Source organism: Sorghum bicolor, chromosome 3 (assembly GCF_000003195.3).
Source record: "Sorghum bicolor cultivar BTx623 chromosome 3, Sorghum_bicolor_NCBIv3, whole genome shotgun sequence".
NCBI classification, from domain to species: Eukaryota; Viridiplantae; Streptophyta; class Magnoliopsida; order Poales; family Poaceae; genus Sorghum; species Sorghum bicolor.
Genome location: NC_012872.2, coordinates 1400677 through 1425386, shown reverse-complemented (window position 1 = coordinate 1425386; position 24710 = coordinate 1400677). Strand labels below are relative to the sequence as shown.

General features: G+C 43.7%; 2 protein-coding genes across 8 annotated transcripts; one reads left to right on the top strand and one right to left on the bottom strand.

The window, feature by feature from the left end:
* Positions 1687–8430, bottom strand: LOC110433830. 7 transcript variants are annotated; one of them, XM_021456580.1, is made up of 9 exons: positions 7830–8430; positions 6970–7029; positions 6284–6448; positions 6090–6195; positions 5465–5647; positions 4675–4837; positions 3476–3783; positions 2341–2433; positions 1687–2246 (listed from the first exon to the last, which is right to left on the bottom strand). In XM_021456580.1, exons 2-9 carry the CDS (start codon positions 6982–6984, stop codon positions 2191–2193), a joined length of 1089 nt encoding a protein of 362 aa, XP_021312255.1. In that variant the 5' UTR covers positions 6985–7029; positions 7830–8430; the 3' UTR covers positions 1687–2190. The 7 variants fall into 7 exon arrangements, with proteins under 7 accessions (XP_021312255.1, XP_021312254.1, XP_021312259.1 ...); XM_021456579.1 differs by having other exon boundaries at positions 8217–8430; XM_021456584.1 differs by having other exon boundaries at positions 2341–2430; positions 8217–8430.
* On the top strand, positions 17927–21548 carry LOC8079497 (30S ribosomal protein S6). The gene is made up of 2 exons (XM_002457070.2): positions 17927–18295; positions 20940–21548. Exons 1-2 carry the CDS (start codon positions 18113–18115, stop codon positions 21243–21245), a joined length of 489 nt encoding a protein of 162 aa, XP_002457115.1. The 5' UTR covers positions 17927–18112; the 3' UTR covers positions 21246–21548.

Sequence of the window (24710 nt, the reverse complement as noted above, 5' to 3'; positions counted from 1 at the left end):
AAGACAGGCGATGGAAACATGCAGAGGAAATCTTGTGGATTCACGGTTACGGGGAGGACGTATTTACGGCGCGTGAGGACGACGCGAGGCGTGCTGCGTGCAGGCCGGCGGACAAGGCCCCGGTAGCGCGCGCTAGCTAGGTCAGTACGCCACGCCAGGTGAAACACAGCCTCGTCTCGCGCTGCAAGTGCCAAGTGCCACTGCCATCCGTTGCGGTTGCGTTGCCGTTGCGTGCTTCGCCTGCCTAGACGGCAGAGTGACACTGACGGCCTATTATAGAAATGATGATGAGAAATGACACTAGCTACTGAGAGCGTCCGGACGTCGGAGAAGGAAGTGCACGTGACCTCTCCCACTCGCTACGTACGTTGCACCGGCGTGCCCGGCCGGTTCACATTTCCTCATTTTTCATTTCACAATCCCGTGCGTCCGCGCGTGTGGTGTCTGGATTGAATTTTTCAACTTTCCGGATGTAGCGCCCGGAAGCAGGCACGCCTGGTTTTCTGGTGCGGCTGCAAGCACGCACGCACTTTGGAGAATTTGCTTGCTTGCTGAGGCATGCATGCAGCTCCTGCTCCTCGCAGAGCAGCTGAGGCCTTGTTCAGTTCGCAAAAACTGGTGAAAAACGGCACTGTAGCACTTTCGTTTTTATTTGACAAACATTGTCCAATTATAGAGTAACTAGGCTCAAAAGATTCATCTCGCGGTTTACAGATGAACTGTGCAAATAGTTTTTGTTTTTATATATATTTAATGCTCCATGCATGTGCCGCAAGATTCGATGTGACGGGGAATCTTGAAAAATTTTGCGAACTAAACAAGGCCTGAATGAAAGGATGTACCGGTGACCACTGAAAAGTGAGATCAACAGTGACGTTTTATTCGTTTAAGCTTATCTGCCAAATCTGTCAGATAAATTAGCGAACAATACTTTCAGTTATGGATTTTTAGCCAAGTGAGCTGCAGGGTGTGAAATATGTATATTGCTGTCATTTCTCATTTGGAGCTGCTAGTGTTGAGTGCCGCGTCAGATGTGGGAGCTGCCTGCCGATGCACCAGTACTGGTGTAGTGTAGGAGTACTGCGCTGTGGCGAGAGCAGGGCTCGCCGGCTCGGACAGGCAAACCAAATCCCCCCTGATTTGGGCGCAAGCTGCCAGCCGAGCCCGCCCAAGGTTCCAGAAACCAAACGGCCGCATCACGCCGCCGCCGCGTCCGGACTCCAGATCGCCCGGAGCCCCGTGGTGGTCGGCCATGATTTCTGCTGCGTCCTGCGGGCTGCGGCGCGCCCCCCGATTCACGCGCCGTAAACGGACGGGACCCGGACGCACGCGATCTGTCCTGTCCCGCCGGACGCCCGGTGCCGTCGATGTAGTCGTGTAGATGATGATCTGGTGTTACAATTAGCGAATAAACACACCCGAGAGGCCTAGCGATGCCATCAGTCACAGGCTTATACTCGCCAGTCGCCACATGTGTCAACTTAAAACCTTCCAACTGATATGTGTTGTGTTCATGTTCCAACCTACCTGAAACAAAATCCCAAAGTACACCAAAAAAGAAAAAACCACGGCGGCTAGCTCATCCAACCATCAGTCGCCAAGAGAGCCCGGCAGCTAGAGAGCACAAACACCAAATCTTTGAAGTACCACTCCATACTCATTTTGCCAACGGTTGCAACACCAGCAAAGTTCAAATTCAGCTCAGACATTGTTTTAAGATACTGAAAACCCTGTCCAAACCAGAAGCTAAACTTTCTACGCTAGACCATTCCTGTGCGACGTACAACTGTGAGAGGCAACACAAGGGAGTGAACCCGTACCAACTGTTTACTTATGCAGAAAATACAAAAAAAGAGTTCCTGTGGTTTCAGAGTCACCAGCTGTGAGCTTTGCATCCAGAAGCATACCTAGCCAGCAACACTACTATCTGGCCATCCCAACTACTTATTCCAAAGAATTAGAGGATTTTAATTAACCACTACAAAATTCTTTAGTGGCAGAGGCCCAATTACTGGATCAACACCGCACAGGGGGCACGCGAGCCAAATACACAGTTAGATTTGCCGCGGCGTTGCAGCAGGCTTACACTACATGAGAGCAGCAAGCTACGCTACATGAGATACCAGGCTCGACAGCCCTGCCTGAACCTGAATGCATGGGGATGGGGGCGTCTACGAAACTATAGCTTAGCTATGATTTCTCTTCATCTGACGGAGACCCGTTGATGGCGTCAGCAAAATATTCGACTGCAGAAAAGAATTGACATGCACGGTGACGATTCAGCAGGGTTGCTACAAGTGTTGAATGAGATAACATACATCGAATGAGAATCGAAGTTACCTATATCATCTTGGTCTGGGGAATCAAGCAAAATGTCTGAATCTGAAGGCAGGAAAGGGGTGCCAGTGTAGTTCTCCAACACGTCCAAATCTGCTGTGAATAGAGCAGATATTTCATTTATCAGAGGGGGATACATGTGTACACACAAAGGAATTGCTACTACCAGTCTACCACAATGCTGATTCTTCTGGGGGAAAAATCATTACTGAAGTATTCAGCACTCTAGATGTGTGGGTTTACGATTCTACCAATAACATATGTACTTCATGAAAACAACAATGCACCTTTATAATATACAAATGCATTTTTCTCAAAACATGGTATACAAATGCATTTCTAAAAGCCTATTTCTGTTTTCTTTCTCTTTTTTTAATGCACAAATGTACAAATGTATTTATTTACCACAATCAGCAGCACTACATTATCCAATCAAGCAGAGTATATAAATCTTTAGATTATGCAATAAGTTAATTTTAATCCCTTAAAGCATGGCTGGAGTCAGCTAACCCCTAATATATGTTTTGATATACTTAACCCCCATCTTTTATTAAACTGGGCCATTTTTGACATTTTGCGCCTAACTTTCTCAGCTTTGCTAACATGGATGTAAGTCTGCATGGTTTTCGCAACAAAATCAACTTGTATCAATGACTGCACTCTTGTATCTGTCCCCCCTTCTACTCACTGTTCCTTGGCTTGAAGTTGTGCTGCAAGGTCAGCAGTCACACAACTTTGTGGATGGTACAACGACCTAGAACAGAAAACAGATACTTGGTGTTCTACATAATTTCAAAAAAAGGAACCTACATGAATTTTAAAACAAGAAAAACCTCTTGTTAGTCTAATCGGGCCAGTTTGGGCCAATATCAATGAACTAATCAGGTGGGGATCCCCCCCCCCCCCCCCAAACCCCTTTCAGGGAAAAAAAGGAAAAAGTCTACGTAACCCCCTCAATTACAAAAAACTAAACCAAAACAAACTTTAGGGGGTTAAGCAGACTCTTGCTGGAGTAAAATGTGCTTCTTCCTTTTAGTTTTGAATCTAATATCAGTAATGTTAACTTCATAAATTCAGTGATTTCAGTGCTGATTAACCAAAAAAACATATGGTAAATTTCTCAACCCAGAAGGTTTACCTCCCAAACTCGTCAAATCTGCTGTTAGATCAGAGAGGCTGAAATTCCAGAGCTGCCCTAAGGATCTAATAGAGTCTCTTGATGAGCCATCTGGTCCTAATTGCAGAGATCCAGGATTCCCCACATCAGATCCAAATGCCGAGTCTAGGGCTGATACATCCATGGTCATGCCTGGTATCTCTGATGGCGTAAAAGGAGCATGGTTGCTTGAAGCCGCTGATGAGGGACTCACAGCCATCTCAGATGACATAGCACTACCGGTAGCAGCAGCATGTGGTGCTTCAGGTGCTCCATTGTCCACAACCATGCTGCAGCAACATAAGAGCACATCATAAGGGTCAATAGTGTGAACAGAGCAGAAAGTATGCCCCCCCCCCCCCCCCCCCCCCCAAAAAAAAAAAAGACAGGGGCAACTTTAGACAATTCGACAAGTGCATGGGCAACAACACCAAAAAAAATCAATCCAGCCCCAGAAAAAAAAATCTCTAGTCCATAAGAAGACATCAAACAGGGGATAGAAAAATAAATAATTAGGAAAATCAGCTTGACATGAAACTGGATGGCAAGGGAAAAACTGACAAGGAAATGGGGTGTCCAAGTCAGGAAACCAGTGGATAGCAACATGTGTCATTCAAAGTGCAAGTGTTGCAGTAAATATGTGTTCTGTATTCTGTAGCAGCCTGATTGTGCAGTACTATCATATCAAGTTAACAACTACCACCCTCTGTTTCAAATTATAGGTTGCTTCGACTTTTCTAGGTACACAGCTTTTGCTATGCACCAAGATAAACGATATGTCTAGACACATAACAAAAGTTGTGTATCTAGAAAAGCAAAATCAACCTATAGATTGGAACGGATGGAGTAACAGACCACTTCTAAAAGTAGGCTTAGAAACTGCATATTGTATTCTAGAATAGAAACAGGCACTGTCAGTGTCGGTTCGTTCAAAAAAGAAAGAAAAATGGTAAATGCAGGATATGCTTTTTCGATTGGCAGAAAAGCCACTCATAAAGCACTATCAGTGTCGGTTCGTTCAAAAAAGAAAGAAAAATGGTAAATGCAGGATATGCTTTTTCGATTGGCAGAAAAGCCACTCGTAAGATACAATAAATTGTACTCAGGATCATGATTAAACAGATATGACATAATAAAAAGTTTAGAATTTAGGAAACAAAAACAGAGATGATAATACTTACTCATTTCCGGAGTTCATGCGCATTGGATGATAACCACCTGCAGGTATTCCATTAACCACATGACCACTGGACAGACCACAGGCCATTGGATCCATGTGAGGCTGGCCAGGAGCAGGCATGATAGGCTGCTGAAGTACTGGATACCCCATTGGTAAATTGCTAACTGCACTGGAACCAGGTTTTCATTAAATAAGAATGATAACAGCACCTTTCTACATACATGTGTAAATTTGTCAAGGATTAAAGCTGCACTTGTTCTGTTACTAAACCATAACGACGTGTTAAACAAGGATTTTTGGTACATAAAATTAGATCGTAATAACACAGCTTACAAAATGGAACAGGGATAAAAAGTATTATTTTGCTAAGCAGGGATGAAAGTATTAATGTGGTGAATTCTACATTAACAACACAGCTTACAAAATGTAACAGGGGTAAAAGTATTATTCTGCTAAACAGGGATAACAGCATGAATCTGTAATGAATATAAATTTAACTATCATACATAAAACAGTGACTAGACAGTAAATGCTTGTCTATCAACAGTGCAAGCCAAATGCATTCCCAGATATAGCATGACAAGTGTCTACATTGTGCCAACATTGCACCAATGAGTGAAACCAAGAAAGAGAAAGAAATTGTCTAACAAAAAATGTGAAGACTTCCAAGTCGTAGGCAAGGGCAGGGGCAGTACATTAAATTTAAGGAAAACATGAAAAATGCAAATCCAAAATAGAAGCCTATTAATTTAGCCATCTTTCCAAGATAGACTTATAAACAGGGACATTACCTGGCATATGATGAATTCCATTTTGTATTGGAGCCAAGGGTATATTTGGAGGTGCTGGATATTTCATCAAATTGTACTGGTGTTGCAATAAATGATTGAACAAGATGATCTGCCTTTTCAATTTCAGCCGTATATAGTAAGCCCTAAAGAACTCAGAGTTCTCTTCTTCAAGTTTCTGCCATACTGAACACAAAGAGAACATTAAACAAAATGAGTAGAATTAAGAGCTTAGATCAGTATCGCAGAGGCTGAGCTCAGAAAGCATATAAAAATGTTTGTTTGTTCTGGGCGGTCATCATAGATCAACAGGAAAATGCATGTACAACCGAAGGAGAAACTGCACGTTAATGTTGAGAAAATTTTTAGTCGCTAATGTGATTGGGCATGGTTATTTAAGACTAAAACAAAAGGTCGATACTTCAAGCAGTAGTGCAGTATTGAAATATTTTCCCTATCCTAAGCTTAAACATGCGAAAATAAAGCAAAGGGTGACATAAATGTCCCACCAAAAGCCCATTTTGGGGGTGGGGGGGGGGGGGGGGGGTAGTGAATACAGAAAACATATAAACATGAACATCGTCACCTAAAGTAGTGAATATAGAAAATATAAACATGAGCACGTCACCTAAAGTAGTGAAGCCAGGTTCTATTCTAGCACGAGTAGAAAGAGTTCTAACAACTTCTCCTTTGTTCATGTATAGCTGTAGACAACGCTCTATCAAATTCTGAACCTGCAACAGGATGTAAAGCTCATTTAGTTGGTCAAAGCATAAAACTGTCAATGTAGAGGGGATGCCGCTAGATAGCTAGAAAGCTTACAAGTTCAATATCTTCGCGAGACACCTTCTTATTGTCATTACTAGCTACAGATAAGGAACCCGAATTTCCTGCAGGAGCATCAGTGGCCATAGGGTTTGGTTGCTGACTTTGCACTTCATTAGTACCTTGTGCTGATGACTGCAACTCTGTCGTGCTCTGAATATCCTGTAGAACAAGTACTTAAGTAACATAATTCAACTGCCTGATGAAGGCAAAAAAAGGGAGCAAAACTGGTAGTATCGAAAGCAGCATCAGTCCATTGTGCGCGTATCAACCAGAAATAAAAACTGGACCCTAGAATTAAAGAGGGAATCATTAGAAAGGGGAAGAAGGGATGAATCGTTTAAGCAAGATTATAGAATTTCATCATCAACACCACAACTGTTAAATACATATTGTCATAGCATAAAGAATGTATTATCTTCAGTGCAACACCAATTTTTTTATATGTAAGTGCAAAATTTGAGTATCAGCTACAGAATATCCCATTGAAAAACTATAGAAAAAAGTAACTGTTTAATACACATTGCATATCACTAGCAGTCTGCTGAAGGAAAAACTGTCCACACTTGCACTGTATAAATCAACCAGCCATCATGTTTATTGTAGATGACAGGAAAAAAAAACAAAAAGTAACCCAACTCAGTAATGAATGAAGGGCTGAAGGCAAAAGCAAGCAAACTCACCTGAGAATCCTTCATTGGAGGTTATACATAAAAAGAACTAGTCGTAGGAACAACCCTTTTCTGACAAGAAAAATATAACAGTGGTTATTCTTGAGTTCATGTAAAATTGTGTAATATTTCAGCAGGGAGAAACATAACCCCATAAAATCCATGTATTTACCCCCCCCCCCCCCCCCCCTCTCTTTCCAAAAAAAACACTTTCTGGCACTAACTGTGAAACAGTCATATCACTATATCAGCTATCCCATTTTTATGTTAGTATACCAACGAATTTCATAATTCTAATCAAACAGAATCAGTATAATAACTTAATAGAGAGAATGCACTATGGCCTACGGGTCCTTTAAGGTCATATGAAATCTACTAGGTTTGGGGGTTTCTTATAAGAAACTAGAATGACTTTTTTGAAGTTTACAAGGTTAAAACTCATGAGCTTTATAATATATAATCATGTTCACCTCACAGTATCATAATATCGGTGGCATCACAAAGATGTAGCAAAAAAAAAAAATAGCAAACCTTATACTAATGGGTAGCAATGCATTGTTGAGTGTGAAAGTTAATTTATTTGTGAAAAACTAGCAGTCTAGCACTGGTGCTCACTAAGGAAATTCAGATTATAACAACACCCCTCATAGGAATTGCCAAGAACTTTGGAAAGGTAAGGAAAGAAACAACAAGGTTTGTTTAGAAAACACAGGGGCCCATGTGACTCAGCCCCCCAAAAAAATGATGAAGGAAAAAAAGATCCTTCCTGCAAGCTTACGGTAAAGTAAGAACCAGTCTTAGAGAAAAGTACAGATTTGCAAAGTAGATTCTTTACGATGATTCAAAAAGAAAGGAATAAGAAACACACTAACAGGGTCGCAGAATCTAAGCCCTAGTAAAGATTTCGACTTTGCAGCAGGGGCTGACAGGTACGTGGCCGCCTTGTACATGAGGAACCCGTACGCCAGCACCAGGAAGGGGGTTCCCGAGCACGGTGGTGGTGCAGGGGAGAAAGCCGTAGGACTGCTCGCACTTCTCCTCGGCCGCCGCCGCCGCCCCCCGCGGCCGGCGGGGAGCCCGAGAGGAGGCGGATCACCGAGAGGAGCGGCGCGGACGGGGCGCCGTCGGAGATGAGGCGGCCGTACGCGGCGGCCGCCAGGAGGGAGAGCAGGAGCCGTAAAAGGAGTAATAAATAATAAATTTAGGGATTGGGTGCTCGGTTTCGCTTAGCGGGAAGGGAAGAGAAGGGGTGGGCATACCTGGTGGGTGCTCGTCGCCGGCGAAGGGCCGTGGGGCACCTAGCGAAATGCGGCGGGGGCAGTCAGTCGCCCAGTCGTCGCCACGAGCGAGAGAGAGAGAGGAAGGGAGGGAGAGCGCGCACGCGAGGTGAACGGGAGAAGATAAAGCAGGTGGTTAAGGCGCCGTTTGGCACTTTGGGCACAGGGTAGCTACTAGCTAGAGAGCTGGCATCCGTCTCTTTTGGTTGGGACTTTGGGATGGAAATTGGAATGGTTGGGGTGTCCAAGGGACCAAGGATGGGTTGCATTTGGAACCCATGAATCTTAAGGGAGCTGTATAATTTCATAGAAATCAGTTTAATGTTATAAACTTATACTTTAAATGGAATCTAAATTGAATTATAGGATAGTCTAATAAAATTAGGCCTTGTTTAGTTCGCAAAAATTTTCAAGATTCCCCGTCACATCGAATCTTTGGTCGCATGTATGGAGCTTTAAATATAGACGAAAATAAAAAATAATTGCACAGTTTACTTGTAATTTGTGAGATGAATCTTTTGAGCCTAGTTACTCTATGATTGGACAATGTTTGTCAAATAAAAACGAAAGTGCTACAGTAGCCAAAAACCCAAAATTTTGCCAACTAAACAAGGCCTTAATGGTGGTATACTCTATAGGGCACCTACTAATATATTTTCAAAAAATCAAGTGTTGCGACTTGCGAGTATGCATAACTACAACCACAAGTCCACAACAAAACACTATTTATACAAGAATAGCTCAAATGCACACCCCACAAAAAAATAAACAAAGAGGAAGTTGCTCGTCGTTCCCATATACATTCACCGACTCTCAAGATATAGACCGACAATGGGCATGCCTATAGACTAATACAAACATCCACGTTTGAGCCATCACCAAATAACTTTTCATCAAGTTTTTTGCGACACTTTTCATCAAGTTATGATAATCAAGACATAGTCCCATGATCTCTGAATCAAACACCAGGAATTGTATAGGTGAAAGTGATCATGTTCATGAGCTTCATTTTTTGTAAGTTTGAGTTTGAAAACCTACATCACAGACAACAATCAAGAGCATGCTCATATTGAGTGTAGCAATTCAAATTGATTGAAACCCCTGTAAAGGTATACAACTTTTCCCACGTGATTACAGAACCAACTGCCGCACGCTGAGCCACATGTAAGTGTTGACTCATGAAATTGACCTTTCACGATTTTTTAGCAAGCCACCTATAGACAGGAGCGGATAGGTGTACTACCATTAGTTACACCTCACCAAATCATCCTAAACCATGTTGAATCCAAGTATACAAAGGTGCTCAAGGATTGTCGCAACAAAAATGTGCTTCTTGATCACCTTAAACATGCTTTATGCCATTTGGATTTAACTCCCAACGTGGCCTTACTACCTGCTAAAGACTCAAGTCATCATTTTTCATTGCCCATATTTTAGCTCGTTCTCAGCGGGAAGTTGTAATGTGTATACATGACAATTCCTAAGAGCTCACGAGTACTGGTGACCTTGCCACTTTTCTACTTCCACTCACAATAAGCAAATGAAGTGAGACACCAAAGACAAACATGTTTAGTAACATGGTAAAGCCTATCAAGGGGAGGATCATGACAAATAGTACTACTCAAGCATATGAATTTAGGCAGAGATAATCTCATGCACAAGCAATTATTGGATTCAACACATTTGATCAAAAGGAATGTCTTGATGTCTTCATGGCATGGCTTGGTATTTGCACTTATTGGTGCCTTGATCCCTATACATGTGCATTTGAAACATAACAAGAAAAATGTAGGAGAGTTCCCATGAGCCATGGCAAAGATGAGTAGAGTGAAGATCCGGTCAAGTTCTTTCAGGATCTCTGATAACTTTTGTCTATTGAGGTGGAAAAAGGGCGAATTGGGGAATTTCTTAGTTTGGTTTCTTATCACTTTACTCCTCTCTTCTTGGGCTTGAGATGGAAAGAGATGGGATAAATAATGGGAGAGTGAGAAAAGGGCTAGGGGAATGGTGATTGTGTGGTGGCGAATTCGGGCTAACATATGGGGGCAAAGGCTAGGGGTGAGTGCCAGACATGTCGATTCTTGTGCTAGCCTTAAGAAATGATCTAATCACAACTAGGTATGGTCCAAACACCAGTGCTTCCATGCCAACATGGTTCAGTTGATAAGACCAAAATTGGCTCGAGTTAGTGGATGTTGGCGTGGCTTCGAATTGACCACTATGGGATCTGATCAGATTGACCAAGGAGTAGAAAACAAGCTTGGTCTAGAAAAAGGTATACTCCTCTACTACTTTGGTTTATTTTGGGTCTAAAGAGTTCTTGCCCGAGGTGATGGTTAGAGTTCACAGGAGAAATTTTGTGATAATAACTTAGTTAGAGTCTAATTAGTGTGGTAGGAAAAGGTTATAGAGAAGATGAAAGATGATGAGGAAGAAAAGGGTAAGACAAAAGGTGATGCAATCAATGAGAGAATATTTAGAAAAAGACGCCCACTGTTTAGTGGACTTATTTTTCTTTAGCTATCAACATGTGTGGCTAAACACTTTTGTAAAAGTTAGATCGTGCCAAGCCTCTGGTCCGTTACAACATGTAACCCATACTCTAACTTGGTGTCCATGGACTGTCCTTTTGGATGATTGGCATTTGGCATGTCATGCCTTTTGTCTCCAGTTCTAGTTTAATCAAGTTGTGTTCCATTATATTGAATGCCTTTAACATCATTCAACCGGAGAGAGGACATGTAGACTCTTAATTCAAAGAAAAAAAATCATGCGTAACCATTCTTTAATAAAATAATAATATAGTCAAGACTATAGAAAGATATCATATCACTATTATAGAAAGGTCTAAAAAAAGACAATAAAGAGTTAAGATAGCTCTACTACCTTTGGTAGTATTTTCATGGTATCAATTTTACACTTTACTTTCATAGTAATAATAATGTTTGTCATATTAGTTGGCATGACCATGTTATCATCTAGCTTGATCTATCTTGACCCTTAATGTTAAGATAGAAAGGTCAAAAAAAGACAATAAAGAGAGTTAAGATAGCTTGACCCTTAACGTTTATCAAGCTTAACTCCATGTTGTAACATGTTCTATTCTCACCTTTTAACTACTGATCTATGGAACCCAGGGCCTAGCGACCTTGGGACTTCGTCCAAGCTCTCCAGCATCCAACCTCCCTAGATGTTATTACTGCGTAGTCCATATATAGAGAAGTTTAGATCTACTTTGCTGCTTAGTCAGCTAAATGCCGGAGGTCCTAAAAACTTTTGGGTCCAGTTCACCCAAGTGGCCATGACAACTTTGCCGTGGATCGACGTAAAGCTAGCTACCAACAACGTACAATGCTGAAACCTAGCCAGGAAAGGAAAAGATTGCCTTTTCATTTGTTGAGCCGCAAGCATGGAGGAGGCATGCCTTTTTTTTTTTCCCCTCCCCTCCAGCTGCATCTGCATGGCATCTACAGCGGCATAATGCTTCCATTCCATGGTTGGGCAGTTGAGCCGAGGAGCGTCCTGCTTGGCTGGTTCATCACGTACAGTACAGAGTACACCGTGGGGAGTCAATCGTCGTCTAACTGACCTCGCTTTCCTCAATCATCAAACCTAAGATAGGAAGCTAAAAACTGCCCGCCGGAAAATCAATAATTATTAAGGCACGTCACGTACTCACGTGTGACGTGTGCACCACACATTTTCCCCTTTCGGCCGACTCTTTTTTCTACCCCAATTTCAGCTGGAATTAATTTGGTAACAGCTCAGTGCCACCAACACAGTCATTATAGAGAAAAACAGCCTTGTGATTGTGAGCGTGACAAACCCCTGTGATTGTAGGTGGAGGTGGACGGACCCGGCCGGATCAGCCGCCTGCACAGTGGTCAGTGGTCACAGCCTGCTGCCCGGGTTCAGAAAACCAGAGGAATCGAATCAGATCGTCTCGCAGCACCAACCAACCACCGCTCTGATCACTGATCAGATCTCCATCATCAGCTGGCTGCTGGCACGTCCCAATGCAACAGAACACTCCACAGCATAGATCGATCAGCAGAGCACACAGAGACGTACGTACACTGACACAGTGCTCCGGCTCTGTGTGTGACCACCGGCCGTTTCGATTCCGTTTGTGACACTGCTCCATACCATGCATCCGGTCGGCGCGAGCAGTGTCAGCGAACGTGGCCGTGACAAAGGTACGCGACGAATGAAGAATCTGCCGGCCTACAGCAGCAGCTGCGGCTCGGTGGTGGCGCCGCCCACCGGATCGAAATCTCAGCGATCGAGTGGCTGCAACGAGTGCCACGACAGTGCGCGAGCGCTTTGCGTGCTTGCCTGGAACACGTACGCCGGCCCGTCGTTCTCGGCGACGGGCACCACCGCGCGCTGCGTCGTCTGCCGCCCTGGATAACTACGGGATTTGGAAGCTGTGATGGGCTCGCCAGACGTCGAGGTCAGTCGCCTCATGGGTTGCTCTCGCCCCGGCCAGCCGACAGAGAGGAAACGCGCAAAAGTCTCGGCGCTAGATGATATTTCCTGATAGCTGACGAGAGTGAGAACGACCAAGAGATGGTGGAATCCATCCATCACTTGGACAGCAACCGCACGGGTTTTATTTTTTTCTGTATACGTATTAGGAAACATAATAACACCTAGTGCTTACTCACTCCATAGTCGTTATTCTCTCCATACCCATGCAACAAGTCGTTTTAGACAACGTTTGGGTTAAACATTGGGATAAATCATGAATAACTTTTAAATGTTGAGTTTGAAAATATGAAAACTATATGAATAGATTTGACTTGAAAAATACTTTCATAAAAATATATCTATACCACTTTTTGATAAATATTTTTTATAAAAACAAAAATCAAAGTTAGAAGACTGTGTCATTGTCCAAAATGATTTGTTTTATGGGTATTGAAGGAGTACTTTGTTTTCCAGAAGCACTAGCAAGGAGGCAGGCCTAAAGAACCTGACACTGAAACTCGGTACTGTATTTATTTTGGTTGTCTGAAGTTTGTTTAGCCCGTTTAATAAACAATTATATAAACGCTAGATATAGGGTGGTATACCGTTTCTGCTTGATTGATTGGCAGTTTAATCAATCTAAATATGGTTTTAGCCCAAAAATACTAAATGTGCTTCCTACCTACTCCCTCCGTCCCAAAAAGAGTGACGTTTTTTACTTTGAGAAATTATGTTTGACCGTTCGTCTTATTCAAAAATTTTATGTAAATTATAAAATAAACAAATCATTAGTAAATTATATCTAATGATAAAATAGGTTTTAACAAAATATATAATATTTATGTAAAAATTTTGAATAAGACGGATGATCATGTCTGAAATTCTAAAACGATACTCTTTTTAGGAGTGAGGGATTACTATTTTAGGGAAAGAGATAAAGAGCTGCCATTTTTAGTATGGCGAGGAGACGGCGGCTGAAAATATAATCAATTAAACATCATTCTAAGCTATAAGGGTGTTTGACTCATACAGCAGCGTTAAAATTTTACACCGCATCTGTGGCAGGAATTGACATTGTGAAAACATGTGGCTGCCGCATGTAATGAACAAACCAAACAACAAGTCTGTATCGTGCCCACAGGTTAAGTGTGGCGTAGTATGGTGGGAAACCAAACACCCCCTCAAGGGCATGTTTAATCTCATATGGCTAACAGTGAGTAGCTGCTAAAAATCACCCGAAACATATTTAGATTCTTAACTAATAAGCCTGGTAGTGTCTTATTTACCACTCACTAACAATTACTAGTTGTTTTTTAGCTAACATAGGCTTAATTTATTTCTCAAAAAATTTTAAGATTTCTCGTCATATTAAATCTTGCAGCACATGTATGGAGTATTAAATATAAAAAAAATAAAAACTAATTAAACAGTTTATCGGTAATTTACGAGATAAATCTTTTAAGTCTAGTTAGTCTATGATTAGATAATAATTATAAAATACAAATAAAAGTGTTAACCAAAATCTAACAATTTTGCCAACTGAACAAGACCTAGCTAATAGTGCATAAAAAGACCCTAAGGCTAAAACAAAGAAATCAGTCAGAGCATTAATGTTACGCTTCCTTAAAAACTATAGCAATAATTCCGCAACAAACCTAGTACCGACAGGGAGATGTACCAGCATGCCTGATTGCTGGCCTGGCAGCACCATCCGGCCGGTCCGGTGAGGCGTGAGCGTGAGCGAGCTGAGTGAGCTAGTGGTCCTGCTACACAATCACATGACGTTCCTCTACGGCTTCAATTATTGGACAAGTACGAGCCACTCAATTGCACAAGTTGTGAACTGAGACAATTTCATTTTGTACTATTTCCTCCTTCAGGAAAAGAATGCATTTCTAGCATGGTACTCTGCCAAATCATTTTTTTTGTTTGATCAAAGTCATAAAAAATATCAATGTCTCTGGTATAATTAAGTGCCATTTGATTCGTCATGATATTTTTTATAGCATATCTATTTTTAGTTATAAATATTGATACTTTCTTATAAATTTAGTTAAAATTAGAAATTTTGATTAAAAATAGAGCTAAAATTGTATTCTTTTCTAATTGGAGACTGTATTTATATAGTATTTAAGAGACAAAGATAGAGGAGGAAAAGATGCGAGACATATCACTGTAGTACTGGATTGGATAGAATATCCTGTTCCTGACCCCCCCCTTTTTTCCCCCTAGTAACTAGTACTTCCTTGTCTAGAAAATAATATAATTCTAGCACGGTATCAAAGTAAAGTATTTCAAGTTTGATTAATTATATATATAAATATTCATATTTATAGTATTAATTTGTTATGAGATATATTTTTATACTATATTTATCTGGTGCTATAAACATCGGTATTTTTATCTATATAATTGGTCCAACTAAAACGTACCTATAATTGCATTTCTTTTCAGAGGTAATACGGTAACTGATTGAATACTCTCTTGTCCAACAAAAAACTTTATGTTTTATGATTTTTAGACTACAAAAAAAAAACCCATGTACCCCTATCTATTTAAGGTCATCCACACGAATTGAGGAAAAACAGCTAATTAAAAGTAATGCATGAAGATATGCATATCCAAGAGCTAAACACATCAAGTCTTTTAGAACAAATTCTAAATCCTAAATAATAAAGTTTTATGGGACTATAGACTCAATCTATGCATGACCCCATTATTCCCTTGTTGAGTTGAGATTTCAGATAAGAGCAGTAGATATTGCGTGTTCCTATCTTCAAATCAGCTTTATTTTTGTGGTAACAAATTCGTGTAATCATACACACATATGTACAGAAAAGTAGCCATACTTTTTAGAGACGAAAGCAGCCAAAAGCTGTGTTCATCATGGGTGTCGCTCAATACGCACAAAACTTTATTTGGAAGCGGAAAAAGCGAGCAATCATGCACGATGATGGCCACTGGCCCAGCAGGGGCTATACACCGTACCTCTCCGGCACACGGGTGGGGATGACGGACGCAGAGCCGCGCCCTCTAAGGCCTTGTTTAGTTCCAAAAAATTTGGAGAAATCGACACTGTAGCAATTTCGTTTTTATTTGACAAATATTGTCCGATCATAGACTAACTATGCTCAAAAGATTCGTCTCGTCAATTTCGACCAAACTGTGTAATTAGTTTTTATTTTCGTCTATATTTAGTACTCCATGCATACGTCTAAAGATTCGATGTGACGGGGAATCTAAAAAATTTTGCAGAATTTTTTGGAACTAAACAAGGCCTAAAGTCAACCGGCGTCACCGGCAAGGGTAGCAGCAGCATGCAGTAGCACACGGCACGCAATGCCATTGCCATGCATGATTTTCCGATCCAGGGCGGCATGGCCTGCGCCGCCCGGAATCAACGTGGCCGGCCGGATGCCCACTGGAGAGAGAGAGAGAGGGAGAAGCGGCGGCAGGATGGATACCGGCCGGGCCATGCGTGCGCGTGGCAGGCCATGGGCAGGCAGAGGCATGTGGTGGTGGCGGCGGCGGCACGCAGAGGACCGGACGACGACGCGCGCCGCGAGCGCGGGATCCGAAATCCGATCCGGCGGAGGGCGACGTGACGTGAGAGCGCAGGGAACCTTGCTCGCCACTGCCACTAGCTGTCCTGGGCGCGGTGGGGCCCTGCACTGCATCTGCATGCAAGCTCCATCGATCGGCATGGGCATGGGCCGAGGGCATCGATCTCATATCCTAGCGGCTGGCAAGCCGCCGCGCCGTCCGTCCTTCCGTCCGTTCACCTCCGATCCCCGGCCGGTGCCCGCAGTGCTCGCGCGCGCGGCGACAAGTACGATATGCCGGCGGCCCTGCCATGCATTTGTCTGTTCATCACGCACGTACAACTGTACTAGCAAGGACTAGTGTGTGTGTATATATAGCGTCGCGCGCGCCGCCTCCAGCGATCGAATTGATCTGCAGCGTCTCACGTCGTCGTAGCTAGGGAAGTAATAAGAGGATCGGACGGCGACGCCGTACGGCCTTGACCGGAGATATTGCTATTGCTAGCTGCTGCTCAGTACAGGCAGAGCTTTCCGTGCCAGCTGAGAGCAGGCGCGAGACAGGGGGACAACAAGGCGCCAAGGCTGCACAGCGACGTACGCGGCCGGGGCGCGGCGACGGATCGTGGCCACCATTGGCGCCACTCGTCCCGGGGACCGGATCCGGCCGGCGTCGGGTGGGGGTCCCGTCCCGTCCCGCCCGGAGATATCAATCGCATGAAAACGGTACGGATATTTTCCGACCGTATTCGAGACCGAATTCGCTGTCCGTATCCGAATCCGAATATTCAATATCCGATACCGTATCCGTATCCGAATACTTAAATCATATATTTGTGATGTCGACATCCAATCATATCTTATCCGACATAATTGATATTATCCGTATTCGAATCCGAATCCGACAAAAAATATGAAAACAAATATGATATCAGTGACATCCGTCCGTATCCGATCCGTTTTCATCCCTAATCATCCTGCTCCGGCCTGCCTGCCGTCCCGCGCGCGGTGCCACAAGACCACCAGAGAAAATCACCGATTCACCGTCACCGCCGGCCCGGCCGGAATGAAGAAAGAGATCGATGCTTTTGTCGGCATCGATTTTGCGGCGTCACCCGTCCATTCTTCTTCTTACTAGCTCGTCGTCTCTGATCCATGGACGATGGCGACGCACACCATCGTTGTTTAGTGCTTACAGGGACTTGTTTGGTTGTTCATCTCTGCACATACTCGTCTGCCGCTCCGAATCCCCGACGTTCGGTTTCCAGCGCCAGGACAAGAAATGCTCGCCTGGCATGATGATAAGAGTAAGTTTAGTTGTCTCAGAGGGAGGCTACAGTCCAAACGAGTTCTTTTTTTTTGGGCAGGGATGGATGCTGAGTCTGCGTGTTCACCCATGTGTGCCTCTATTACATAGTAGCAGTTTTTTAAATACACTTACTTAGCTGACGTCGGATTGATCCCGAATTATTACACTCCACACCAGCGAATGATTAGTACACCATGACGGCTGTAGCTGATCGTTCTTTCAACAGTTTTGCATTTCACTCTGATTTCCTACGTGGAAAGACCAGATCTTCAAGTCAACAGGCACACAGCCCAGACCAGGCCAGGCCAGGCCAGCCCAGCCCAGTTACGCCCATCAACGCCCCAAGGCCCAACAGCCAAACCCCCAACCAAACCTCTGTCGCTTCCCCGACGCCTCCCAAGCCCAGCCCCCAACCAGTTCGGAATCGTCGACGTCGTCGGCGGCGGCGGCAGAGCGGAGCGGAGCGAGCGCGAGGCGCGGGGCCGCATCGAACGGGAGGAGGGAGAACGCCTCGGCTCCTCCCCAACACCACACCTCCTCTTTCCGACAAGCGAAGCGAGATGCCGCTGTACGACTGCATGCTGCTGGTGAAGCCGACGGTGACCAGGGAGGTCGTAGCGGACCTGGTGACCCGGGTGGCGCGCCGCGCCTGCCAGCGCAACGGGGTCGTCACCGACGTCAAGTCCTTCGGCAAGGTCAACCTCGGCTACGGCATCAAGAAGCTCGACGGCCGCCACTTCCAGGTCCGTCCGCCCTCCTTTTGCTCCACCGCTCCACTTCTCCGATTCGCCGCCGTCATGGAGCGGCCCCGCGTGCTCGTGATCCCGGCTAGGTGCGTGTTTTTAATTGTTGGATGGTGTTCGAGGGAAATGCCTAAAGGAACCGTGGCATTGTGGGGTTTCGGACTTGTGACTTGCTGTGGATGTGCCTTCGGCGTGCTCGATGAAATGCCCAAGTAGGTTTTTCCCTAGGGTTCTTTAGTATCTATTGTCATTGGCCTTCGCAGTACCTTCGGAATTGTTCTCTGGCGAAGAGGGTAGTGCTTTTGTGATTGTTCGTTTGCATGGTCGCAAGTCTGAAATCATATGATCGCACTGACGGAGTTTCTTAGATGACATTACACTACTCTACAAATGAATGAACGAAACATAAAATTATGTTCCTGAAGCAATATTACATGTTGGAAAAGATGTTTTTTTTTTCACCTTGGTCATGCTTCCGCAGTCTTGTTTGTAGAATCAATTGCTCACATCTTTGTATCAGAAGAAAGTTATTAAGCTACAGCATTCCAATCTTTTACTTACCTGGATAGAAGTTTTCTCAGTTGCGCAAAGTGCAATATTGAACATGACAAACAATTCATCAGTTCCAAGCGTGTTTATGTTTTTACTTTGCATTAAGAGCTACACTTCTCAGCCAGTAGGGCTTTTTTTTTTCAGACTAAAGGACTAAACTTGGACCTACTTGAAGCCTTGAACTGGAAACTAACAAAATTACTGTTGCAGGCACCAGATTAGGTCTTAGGAAACTCAGAACACTACCCAAAAGCATTGTTTCACAGGACAATAATACCATTTCAACTGAGTTTAATTTCAATCCTCTAGTGCTACCCTTCAGTGCCGTATACCGAAATTGTATATTGCTTTAGCTAGGTACATCAGTTTAGTTATCTATTTCTTTAACAAAGGTTTATGATATTGCACCTTCCTTGTAATTCTCTCTCTGCTAGGTTGACAAAACTGATCAAAGTAGTTGTAGTTTTTGGGATTTTTGTCTGTAGGACACTGATTTGTTAGTTTCCTGCCGACAAAGTTTCTTTAACAGCATTCTGCATGGTCGCATTAACTAGGGTCCTGCAGAGTAATTTTCTTTATATTTTTCTCTTTCAGCTGTGGTATCCTTTTCCACTTCATGCTATGAGTTTTTTTATAGGGACTATTGCTTTGCTACAACATTTTTCTAATTCAGATTAGCATTGTGGTCAAATTTTAAGTATTGCTCCACATTGTGATGAGATTTTGGTTTATCGGTTATAGCATATACTGTATGTAGGTTTCTATCAACATTCCAAGATCAGCTGATTGTTTGTAAGCACTATTATTTTAGTTTTGACAACCCTGCTTTTTTAGCTTGTGAATTTCAACTCGCAGTTTTTTAAAATCTAACTGTAACAATCTAGCACGTGGATTGTTACAATCTGGAACCTGTTTGTTTCAGCTTTCAGGTTTTTGTTTAACAACATGCAAGCTGCGGTCCACAGTTTGCAAGATGATACAAATAGTGCCATAGCGCTATTACTATTATGGTGTGTTGGGATACAGCCCTGGCCTAGGAACGTGTGCCAGGCAGGCGCTCGAAATCGAACGCCTTGGGAGCGATGCCTGGCGCAGGCAGCTTTTCTACACTGCCATGCAAACAGGCCACAGAGTTTCATTTTTCGAAACATGGAGTTTAGGCATTTATTGTGAGATAAGTAGTTGAGTTTACCTTCCAGTGTCTTTTGAAGATTAGAGAAAAAAAAGTGCTGTGCTGCATCATCCTCTAGACACCAGATGTTGTGGCTGTTACTCCAGCTTGTAGCTTGTATGCAACTGTGATGGGTTTCAGTATAAGAAGCCATCGTTGGGTCAAGTATGACTTGCTGGCTTTGTTCTTGGTCCCTGTCATATTTGTATAATGCCATCCTCGGTTGTCCTCTTGGTAACCTTAACTGCCACGATTGAGCCATTCTCGTTAAACACAATATATATGATAGTGATGCTGGAACTTGTTAGCTTGTTCTAATTAGAAAGGGAAACTGCACTGTTATAACTTTAGAGAATGTAAGGGCTGAGTGTTTTTAGATTCAGCAAAGGATGCTCAACTTGTAACTGGCTTGCCTAGGACATAACTATCCCCCAAAAAAACAAAAAAACAAAAAACCAATAAGTAACCAAAACACTTCTAAGAATCATTGGGTGCTAATTTAAGCAGTGTTGACATGCGAATAGAATTTATTAGTGCTTATACTTCATCATGATTAACGAAAGTACTTTGTTATGAGATGATTTACTAGCCAAAAAATGATTTACCTGCTTTAAGGTGAACTTTGGACATTGCTATGGCTTTACCTGCATGGCGTGATTTATCAATTCCTCTTCTAAGGATTGCCAAGCAGCAGAGCAGATGAAGTAGAATGGCAAAAGCAGCTGATAGGGGCACGATGGATGTTTTCAGTTTGTCTGCTAACTGTGAAGCTTAAACCATTGCCAAGTTTTGTTTGAACCTTTTGCCTGGACGAAAAAACGTGATATATCTCGACATAATTCTCTTTTTGACCTGCTCTTGTGTATACCTTAAGAACTTGCTCATGTGTACTTGTCTTAAAGATCGCTTCCCCATTTACAGGGCCAACTTATGCAAATGACCATGATGGTTCCACCTTCGTTCCCACAAGAACTTCACTATCTGAACAAGGAGGACAGGCTGCTTCGCTGGCTGGTCGTCAAGCACAGAGACGCGGTATATGGACTGGAGTTCATCAACGAGGATGACGGGAGGAACGAGCTGAGCGGTTACAGCCAGGCTCATACGAAGGATGACTATGATATCGAGTTTGACTCTGATGATGACCGCTGGGACGACGATGACTCAGACGACGACGACGAGTATGCAATCGAGGAGGAGGAAGAGAAGGAGGAGAAGCAGAAGTAGAACTGCTTCGCCAGGTTTCTGCAGTCTCATCTGTATTGGCAGATGCGTTTTCTTTGAAACCAAGTGTTGTCTTTGTAATATCTCTTGACTTTTTTTATAACGTTGTAGGATAGGATGAGAGGCAGAACCTATCAACTTGATTTTAACACACTTTTGCATTGTCGATCATGCTTGTCATTAGATGTTTCAGGCGTGCTCTGCTTCTTGGTTGGAAGCATGGTGTATAACGTCGTTCTACGGCTGCTGACAGTCACTACCAGGTTCTACAGCAGTTTGAATGTTTGATCCATTCATAGTACAACAGCACAGGTGTATCATTTATTTCATAAATCAATATACAATTTTGTACAAAGAGGTGTTGCTGACAAGGATCGAAGCATCGGAATATGTCTGCCGGCAAAGAGGTGATCCGCCAGCCTCCAGAGCCACCGGAAGATGCCCGTCTTTGTCCTCGTCGTCGGAGTCCGAGTCGCAATCAGATTCGGAAACGGAGTCGTACGGCCGCCGCCTCTCGCCGTCCTCTGCCTTCCCCGACACGGCCGTCCCCGGCCAGCCCCACCCCTGCTCCACCGTCATCGTCACCTCGGAAAATTTTTTGGGAGACACTTTGGAGCACAGAAGAGCCCGCCTCAGTTAATCTAGGTTGGGCTGCCGGCCTCAGTTAATCTAGGTTGGGCTGCCGGCCCGACAACCGCCATAGATAATCAGTTAACCGTGGTGATCACTATAACAAAATCGTCACGGTTAATTTCTTATTAACCGTGGTAGTTGACCTAATTAAACCGCCACGGTTAGTTGTTTAACCATGGCGGTTGCTCTAACAGAAACCGCCACGGTTAATTAGCTATTAACCATGACGATTTTTGTAATGTGCCCGCCACGATTAAGGTTGTGCCTATAAAAGCAGTAACTCATTTTTCTTCTCCGTGACTCCTTCTCCATTTATTAAGGTTTTAACCTCAAAATCCTAATATTTGATATCTTAGAGGAGTAAACGTTTTGCCCTTTTATTTGGTGAAGGGGAGCACCGCAAAGGTGGATTTCTTACTCTCTAACTCTCATTTTCTCTCTTTTGCATTATTTAGGTGGTTTTCAGCTAGATCTAGATCTAGATCCAAATGGAGGAGAGAGAGAAAATTAGATCTAGGGCTACTCACATGTTTTCATATGGCTTTATTTATTTTTCTCCCTTTATGTGTGCAAGGTGGTTACGGTCATTATGGATAGGGAAGAGTGAATGTATAAGACACCAAGGGTCAGCAACAATTTGGCTTTTCTGGGACATGTGGGAAAGTTTGTTGCCGCTGCGAAAAAGCACCATGTGCGTTTGAGTCGAGAACGCATCATTTGTCCATGCAATAGCTGCAAGAACAACCTTCTCCAGGAAGATAACGTGGTGCAGTCTCACTTGATCCGGCATTGGCTTCGTCAAGGACTACACCGTCTGGAAGTATCACGGTGAAGAAGTAGATCCAAGTGCGACTGGTGCATCCGACAGAGGTAACTCGTCAACGGTGAATGATAGGGGACGACAAACATCTGCAGCGGCAGGTGGTGATAGTGTGAACCGTGATTACATCAGCCTACATGATCTGATTGGAGACGATGGCCGTGATGATGATGAGCAGGGTATGAGCAGGGTAATGTTGTCTTGGGTCTGAAGATGTGGAGATTTTTTTAAATGTTGCTAACCGTATGGATCAAGATGACGTCCTCGGAGCTATGGGCTGGACCTCTAATGCTGACACCACCATTGCTCGCCTCCATGCGGCCAGCCGCCGGCGTCCTCCTCCTCGGGCACAGCAAGCGCGGTGGCGCCCTGCTCATCGGCGGCTACCTCAGCGCAGTCTGCGAGAGCCCGCACCGGCTGGGGCAGGGGCTTGCGGTCGACGAGGACGACGGAGTCGGCCACTCTTGCTGGCGGATGGTCCACGGGACGGTGTGCTGGCGCGGTGGCCACAAGTAGGCAGCAGACCACGAGGGCGAGCACGACGGCGGCACGGGCCATTTGGCTAAGCTAGCAGCTAGGAGTGACGAGGACGAGTAGAGCCAACGAGAGAGGGACGGTACGTGTAATGGAGGGGGTCGGCAAGCATGAGATTAGTATCAAGTACGTATAATTTAGGGTCGGTTTGGCCAACTAAATTTTAGTTAGTTAAAGTTCTAAATATATTGATTAAAAAAACTAAAATAGTTTAGTCCTATTAGTCACTCAAGAGTAACTAAAATAATTTTAACTAGCTAAAATTTAGTAGAGGAAACCAAAAAGGACCTTAATGGAGGATTTGGCGCTCGATTAGTCGCTAATGGAGGAAGCTTCCTGTTGATGCAAAGACTGATCTGCAAACACAAAGGGCTAATACCCGATTTAAACGTTAAGGCGTGCCAGCCAATTTGACCTTGCTATCGGCAAAGGTGATAACTCGAATACTTTAGTCCTGACAACAGCGATGCGCCCGGATGTCACGGCTAAGAGGTACTCACGCGGAACTCGAGAATACGCCGAGCTTAAGTCGACGAATTCTTAAGAACTCGTAGTAAAAGAGAAAAAAATATGACGAAGTCGTCGAAAAGTAGATGCTGGAATATGAGTAAAAACGTGTGTTTGATTGATTGATCATTACAAGGCCCTAGGGTTCATATTTATACCCTGCTCAAAGAGCTACAACTAAACACGACTAGAATTCGAATTCCAAATTACACGGAATCCGTATACAAAACGACTTAAATAAATAAGGAAATAACAAAGCTATCATCCGTGACGAACTAAAATTCATTAAACCGATCAGTGGTTTCCGGACTCCTCCTCCATATCATCGGCAGACTCCTTGCCATAGTCATCGGCAGATTTCTGGCCATGGTCATCGGCAGACTTCCCCATTATAGCCATCGACATAAACACATTACTGCTACAGACTTAGTCACATCCGACCTCTCCTTCATCGGCAACCATCCTCATCGGCAATTCATCTTTGTAAATAGTATACTGCCACCTTATCCTGCCATCCTGGACACGTGCTCAAAAACGGTGTCAACACATGCCCCCCAATTTCGGAGTATAAAACTATTAATGCTCCGAAATTCTCTGCAGTAATGATGCCTTTTTCTCGCAATTAATGCTCCTAATCTGGTAACCGACAACCTCAATCTGAACAACTCTGATCCTATTCTCCCACAGATTCCTCGAAATCCCCGACTTCCTAAACGGCTATTTCTCTCTCAACCGTACATCGGCAATAATACCGTTACAAAGATCTGCCGATATACTGACCAGGACGTTTGTTCAAACGGCTACCTCCCCTTTATTCGCCCATCGGCAATATGACCGTTATAGAACGCTGCTAATGGACCGACCAGGAGATCTCGCACAGTAAAATATCTTCAGATAATGACCGCTTCCCGTCAAATCGCCTGCGCAATCCCTTGATTACCGTGCGAACAGTTACCATATCTACCTGAGTACCC

Coding starts and splice junctions, on each gene's coding strand:
- LOC8079497 (XM_002457070.2), top strand. CDS start 18,113: ATGCCGCTGTACGACTGCATGCTGCTGGTGAAGCCGACGGTGACCAGG. Junction 18,296..20,939: donor TCGACGGCCGCCACTTCCAG/GTCCGTCCGCCC, acceptor CCCCATTTACAG/GGCCAACTTATGCAAATGAC.
- LOC110433830 (XM_021456580.1), bottom strand. Junction 6,196..6,283: donor CTCGCGAAGATATTGAACTT/GTAAGCTTTCTA, acceptor ATCCTGTTGCAG/GTTCAGAATTTGATAGAGCG. Junction 4,838..5,464: donor TGGAATTCATCATATGCCAG/GTAATGTCCCTG, acceptor GTTCCAGTGCAG/TTAGCAATTTACCAATGGGG.